The sequence below is a fragment of the Frankliniella occidentalis genome, unplaced genomic scaffold, assembly GCF_000697945.3.
Source record: "Frankliniella occidentalis isolate FOCC.00 unplaced genomic scaffold, Focc_3.1 Scaffold58, whole genome shotgun sequence".
NCBI lineage: Eukaryota > Metazoa > Arthropoda > Insecta > Thysanoptera > Thripidae > Frankliniella > Frankliniella occidentalis.
Window position 1 is genome coordinate 382200 of NW_026267188.1, and position 6933 is coordinate 389132.

Genomic DNA, 6933 nt, shown 5'->3' on the forward strand with positions numbered 1-6933 from the left:
GGGGTGGGCAAAACTAGACTCTTGGTCACGGCGATACCAAAGGCGTCGGCTCGTGCAACTTGGCGGTGAACACCGGCCGAGTCGCGACGATTTTAACGGACAAGTTAGTTGTTGGGCTACATCAAAAGAGTGAGCAAGAAAATAATGTAGCTCTACTTTGACACAAGGAAGTCGTGCAGTGCAGAAAGATTACGAGGGGGAGAGGGGGGGAGACCTACTACTAATACTTTCTTTCTGGCGTTCAGAGCTACGCCCTCTACCGGAGGGGAGCGCGTGCGAGAGAAAGCAAAGCAATAATAACGCCTGTATCATCAGAGAGAGAGAGAGAGAGAGAGAGAGAGAGAGAGGGGGGGAGGCTGGCCAAACAACGTCCGCCAAACACAGGGAGACGCTTGTCCTCCGCGAACGATAACAACACCGCCAACCCTTATAGCAGCAGCGCCCCGCGCAAGACACACCGTCACCCTCCCCCACCTCCTCATCCCAATTTCTCCCCCTCTCGATTTCGTTTAAAGCACAGCAAGCAGCCCAGGCGGGCGGGTGGGGGCCCTCAGGATGCTCTTGGCTTCGGAGGCGAAGGCGATATTAATCCCTAATTTGCAGAGGTAAATCCAATAGAGATTGGAAGGGTAACGCCGGCGCCGGTGCCTTTACTCGGGCAAAAGGCCGTATCCTGGCGCGCCAAAATACAAAAAAAGAAACCCTCGGCAGGTTTTGACGTTGAAGGGAAATTACTGACGCGTCGTCAACTCTGCAGATTGTCCAAGAGATCGCTAAGAAGAGCGGAAAGGGGATGAAAGACAAAGACCGTCCAATCTTTTTGCGGTTCAAAAATAATCATCCAAATTGCGTTTATCGATGGTTTGAACTATTGCAGAGTGGGCCAAAACCCAATACTGGTGACAAACGCTATAAGGTGTTAGTCGACCAAACACTTGCCAAGCTACAACCCCACCTCCCTCGCCTCGAAAAAAAAGGGCAAACGAGAAACATTTTTGACGGAGCACTCTCAGAAGGAAAAAGTTGAAGAAAACTTTATTATACACAGCATTTCCTTTTTTTTCCGCGCGCGTAATCTGCTGCAACTAATTTACGCAAATAATGTTTGGTCCCTTCCCCTCCTCTCCTGCGAGACGGCGGCGGCCGGTCTGCGCCTTTACCCCGGTGTGCCGAAGCAGGCCAAACAGGCCCGCCTCGAGGCCCGCCAAGGCACAAGGCACGGCCAGGGCACCGCCAGCAGGGCTCCACCGCACCGGCAACAGCCCACATTTCCATTCCAATTAACGGCACGGCATCGCAGATCGGCTTGCACACAATTACCGAGAGGTACGCCCAGCGGCCACCGGACACCTCCATCGACCCGGCCGGAAAGTGGAATTTACAGCAACACAATAAAAACAACAACAACGACACATGTACGATAACGGATTATGTGAGAGCGGCACCCCCGAACACGCAAATAATGCAATATTTTTAGAATATAGAAAAATTATAAGAGAAACGCCGTTTTTCCCCTTTCGTTTTTAATCGGGAGAAAACGTTTTCGTGCGTGAGAGCAGTATTTCCTTTAAACCAAGTTTCTTGTGCGGCATGGCGACGCAGAATTTGCGGCCTTCAAGAGCATGCGTGGTGTATTGACGTTACAGAGTAAACGACATTGGCGCGTAGTTGGTTCGTAGTTGAGCGAAGCCCCGCGCAGTTCGACTGCAACGCACACACGCGTGTGGGAGGGTTGCCTATCTACAAGGGGCCATGTGACGCCCGAAGGCAAGACTAGCTCAGCGCGTAGGGATTTTTGGAGAGGGCCATGACGACTCGTGTACAAAACACATGGGCCAACTGATCTTGGTAACCAAACTAACAAAATTTGCCACTTTTTAGCAAATTAGTTGGTTTAAAGAGCCCGATAAAGCTCGAAAACGTACATCAATTGTGGTTTACTATACACTACGACTACAATCTGGTGCAATCATACAAACTGTGGACACAATTTTTGTTAAGTACTTGTAGCCCGCACGTGTTTTCAAACTACCTCTGCTGAAGGTAGTGATACTGAGAAGCAGAGGCGGCAGTAGTTTACTTGAGCCTTCCACGAAATCATTCCGAGTTTCAGTGGGAATGGCAGCCAGCGCTCATCATACGATGTTTGCTGTGCGCTGCAGCGGGGCGAGCGCGGCACGCGGGACAAGCAGGGCAAGCAGGGCAAGCAGGGCAAGCAGGGCAAGCGGGGCAAGCAGGAGCAGGGCAAGCAGCAGGGCGTGTCCGCTGCTAGGCGCCCGCCCTCCGCAAACCACGGCCGCACATTAGAGGGCTTTACTCTGGAGAGGGAGGGGGCTGAAGAGGATGTGATGATATGGGGCGGCGGCGCGCGGGCGGCAGGCGCCATGCGCGCTCATTCCCTCGATTGTGCAGCAGCGCGCCGAGCCGGGCCCCAGCCCGCCTCATCATGGTCACTATTGTCTACGGACACGGCGGCCCGAGAGGGAGGGGCGCACAAACACGCACAGAGAGAGAGAGAGAGAGAGAGAGAGAGAGAGAGAGAGAGAGAGACGCACACAGCGATAGTGAGCGGCGCGTCCCTCCCTGCAACGAGATGTTTCACATGCTGTCGCTGTAACGGGCAATCGAGCGTGCCTCAGTGATAGGTGCGAGGAGGCAGGCGGGAGAAGAGCAAGAGGGGAAAGGGAGAGGGGCAGAAGAGAAAGAAAAAGGGACAGAAGAGAAAGAAAAAGGGACGGAAGAGAAAGAAAGCTAGAGAAAGAGAGCAGAAAGAGAGAAGAGAGAAGAGAGAGAGAGAGAGAGGGGGGGGCGACGAGAGAGGGTAATAGAGGAGAGAAGGGCGAGCGAGGGGGCAAGCTTGGAGAGTGAAAGGGGGGAGAGTTGGAGGGAAGGGGGCAGAAACAGTGAATGTGCTCGACCCTCGTCCAAAGAGGCGGTTCTGTATGTGCGAGGGGGGAAGTGGTTAGGGGGTGCGCGGGGCGGTTGACGTGCCCCACGCGCGCAGAGCGGGTACCGACCTCACTCGGTGTGTTGCTGCACTCTTCTGAACCCAACCAACCCAGCCCCCGGGGCACAATACGACGCGCCGCGCCCCGCAAGTACACCTTGGGCCATGAATATGGCTATGTGTGTGCGTGTGCCTGTGTGTGAGTGTGTGCGTGTGTGTGTGTGTGCCTGTGTGTGTGTGTGTGCGTGTGTGGTGGTGACATGTACTGCAGGGGAAGAAATAACTCTTGCGGGCGTATAGGTGGCCGGCCGGTGTGTGGGCCGAGCTGGGACCATACATCATAGACTCGGGCGTGACAGTAAATGTATGCCCGGAGTGAGGCCGCACGCGCGCGCACACACACACACACACTCTCTCACACACACACAGCGTGGCATGCAAGATGTGCGCTGATGTGGTGCTGATGCGACGTATCAGTGTCGCGGCATCTTCCGCACAAGATGCTCCCGGCAGCCCGCCCCGCCCCACCTCGCCCCCTACATGTACATGAACGACCTCTATCCTCTAACCCCCCACACACCCCCCATAGCCATATAGCGTACGGCGAGCTGGTCCGCCCACATCAAAAATTATTGTTGCACATTTCTCCTCGTTTATGCTTCCGCACTGCATGGTACATTTACATGTATTTTTAGTGCTGCATAGTGTTCTCCCCAACACAGCTTTTCGAAATAAACTTAGAATCGACTGATTTTTGTAAGTCGGCCGGCGGCTGCATGAACGGGTTAAAGGGTACCTCTTTCAAATATTTTAATAATATCTTCTAAAACTAGATTTAGTTTTGGTGGCAACTCCATAATTTTTGAAGTTGGTTTGCCTTTCGTTTTTTTTTGCAGGTTCACTCCCGTCGTTTACCCTCCCGCCCTGTCCTTTTCCTTCCTGGCCTTAGGAGTAACCCAAGCCTAAACGTCGCAGGCATTTCATCACGACGCCGGGGCTGGGCTGGGGGGCGCTGGCGCCGCGTGGCGTGGCCTGGCGTGGCGTGGCGCCGGGGGAGGGTGGCAGGTGAGCGGGCCGCATTGCCTATCTTCCTGCCATCATCCTCGAGACAGAAAATAAAATGACAAGAAAAGGCGGAAGCAGCTCCTCCTCGCGCTGCCCTGCTCTCCCCTCGCCCCGCCGCTGCTCCCTCTCCTCCCTCCTTCCTGTCCGCCGCGACGCGAGTCCTCGCAATATCGATCTCAATGTTGACGTGCCCCCTCCCCCTCTCTTTCTCTCTCGCTCTCTCTCTCGCTCCCTCTCCCTCGCTCTCATCCTTCCCCGCGGGCGGTGGCTCGGCGGTGCCCCACGCGCGTCCCCCTGCGCGGCCCCGTGTGGCTGTCTCTCTCTGTCTCTCCCTCTCTCACTCACTCACCCACTCGCTCCCCTGCCTGCGCCCCTGCTGCTCTCTCCTGGCGTCTTCAGTTTGCAATCACTTGAGCGATAGACTTGTCTTCCTTCCTATATTTTGTGTCGCCCGGCGACGCTGCCCCGGGCCCTCCCCCTTCCCTCCCCTCTCGGGAGCATTACACATTCTACTCTGGACGCCCGACTGCGCTCAGACTATATTGATCAAATAATCCGGACAACACAAAGTCGCCCCCTCCCGTCATACAAGAGTCCCCGCCTCCGCGCGCTCCTATATCATATTAAAAATATTATAACAACAATGTAATAAACGGCTTTATCCCACCCGACATTTTTTTTAAACGCGCGCCTTTGATTTCGTTAGAATACAGACAGCGAGAAAGAATATAAAAACAAAACATTTCACATATACCGAATGGGAAGGGACAATGTTGTCCCAAGAAGGGACGCGCTTTTTTTGCACATCGTTTTTGCTCTGGACCGCTCTGGACAATTTCTTTTAGATTTTTTAAGAACAACCTTTACTGCCCCGGATGCAAACTGTCTGAATAAAGTCGTACAATAAGTCCCGACGAATGATGAGCACTAAAGCGCGCCCTTTCTTGGGACAAAGTTGCACGTTTCCATTTGGCATGGTAGCGCGTTATTTTCAGCTCGTTTTTGCCCGTGTCGGGCGGCGGAGAGCGGAGACCCCGCGTGTGCAGACGGACGGAATGCTGATTGGAAGACACGTCGCCCGGCGAACAACCAATAGTGGACCCGCGTCGCGTTCCACGGGCGCCCCGGCGGCGGCTGGTGACGCTGGTGACGCTGGTGAGCACGCCGCGCAGCTGCGGCACGGTAGTGGTGGTGGCGCGCCGGTGACTGGTGACGCTGGTGGCGGCTGGTGACACTGATGTATTCCCGCCCCACACGCACACAGCGGGTGCGCCGCCCAATACGTATCAGAACTATGGCGGGAGCCGGTTTTGCATTTCAAATATCCGGCGCTCTCGTAGGAGACAGTCGGGGAGGAGGAGGGGCAGAGGCAAGGGAGAGGGACGAGGGGGAGGGTGTGATCGTGCTGCTGCCGGGGACACGGGCAGCGGCTGCTGCTGCTCGACAACAAGACCGGGCGTGGCGCCGAGGACGCCCCGCTGCCGCCGCCGCCCCCGCCGCGCCGCCCCCCGGGGAGGCCGGGACAGCAGCTCCCCGCCAGGTAATCAAGGACGTGTCAGGAAATGACGGAGTCCGGCCCTCTCGTGGATGAGGCGAGCCATAGGGCGAGCGCGCCGGCCGGGGGGTCAGAGGGGTCAACGTGCGGGGCAAAGACCTGCTCCTTCTCGACTTGAGACAAAACCGACGGATATACGGAGGAGAATGCGATCTCGGTGCTAGGTACGGTAGTCTAGGGTGGGGGTCAATTTAGAATCGGAGTGTAAACGGAAGATTACCAGAGAATCCACCGGTAAATCCACGATAAAACAAGTCTACTACCCCCTACGACTGTGAAAAATATTATTTTCCGAAAAAATGTCCATAAATGTCGTTAAATTAAAATTTGAAACCGTCAACTTGCAAGCACTTCGTATGAACTTGAAATTGATCGACAAGCAAGTGTAGGCTGTCACAAATTTACAATAAATTTGGCAAATAAAATGCCATTTTACGAGGATGTCTTTCATAGTGTACTACCCTCCAACTACACTGGGTACTCACCTCCGAAGTAGGCTAGCATGCTGGTGAGCACGACGCAGACGAGGATGAGCGCCAGCGAGCAGCACTTCCACGAGCATCGGTGCTGGCACCGCTTGTCGATGTGGAACCGGGACGGCGAGTAAGGCGAGTACGTGGCCCCGGAGCCGGCCCGGAGCGACGTGGGGAAGGAGGGAAGCACCACGGGCGTCAGCTGGGGGTTGGCCGCCATGATGGCGGAGCTGGGCGTCGACCCCGTCAGCGTCCCCGTCAGCCTGCGAAGCACACAGAGAGAGAAGCATGTGTTATTCGCAGTCGTTCACCAAAGCGCAAAGCGGTATTTACAGTTGAGTCCCACGCGGACGCCGTCGTCGTCGCCTTTCAGGTTTGCCGCGCGGGAAGTACAACACACAGAGACTCGCGCACACACGCAGACACATTCACACGCACGCACAGGAGCGCGCGCACACACACGCACGCACGTGGAGGTGCTCGCCGCATCCGTATATTTCAGGCCCACCGGTGTGTCGTTGTGTTTGTTGGCGACACTTCAAAGATAACTGCTGCGCTGCACTGCACTGCGCTGGCATCACAGGAGGGAGAGAGGCGGAAAGGTAAGAGAGAGAGAAGGAGAGAGAGAGAGAGAGAGAGAGAGAGAGAGAGAGAGAGAGAGAGAGAGAGAGAGATGAGGAAGCACAAGAGCGAGGGAGAAGAGAAGGGAGATATAGGGAGAGGGATGGGGACAAGACGTGTCGAGAACTATCTCTCGCACCATACATGTTCTAAATATGTTGGCACTGATGACAAATGGCGACAGGAGGGGCCGCGGGGGCCACGGCGCTGCGGCGTCCCCGTGCGGAGCGCGGCGCCCCTCGGGGGGCTGTATGGCCGGGGCGTGCCGAGGG

General features: G+C 55.7%; 1 protein-coding gene across 1 annotated transcript in view; it reads right to left on the reverse strand.

Annotated features, from left to right (window-relative positions):
* The window catches only part of LOC113212756 (teneurin-a-like), a 495982-nt gene that overhangs the window by 79089 nt on the left and 409960 nt on the right, over window positions 1–6933 (reverse strand). Inside the window, exon 8 of the mRNA XM_052267728.1 lies at window positions 6053–6303. Within this exon, the coding sequence (XP_052123688.1) occupies window positions 6053–6303 (251 nt within the window). The remainder of the gene's footprint in view (window positions 1–6052; window positions 6304–6933) is intronic.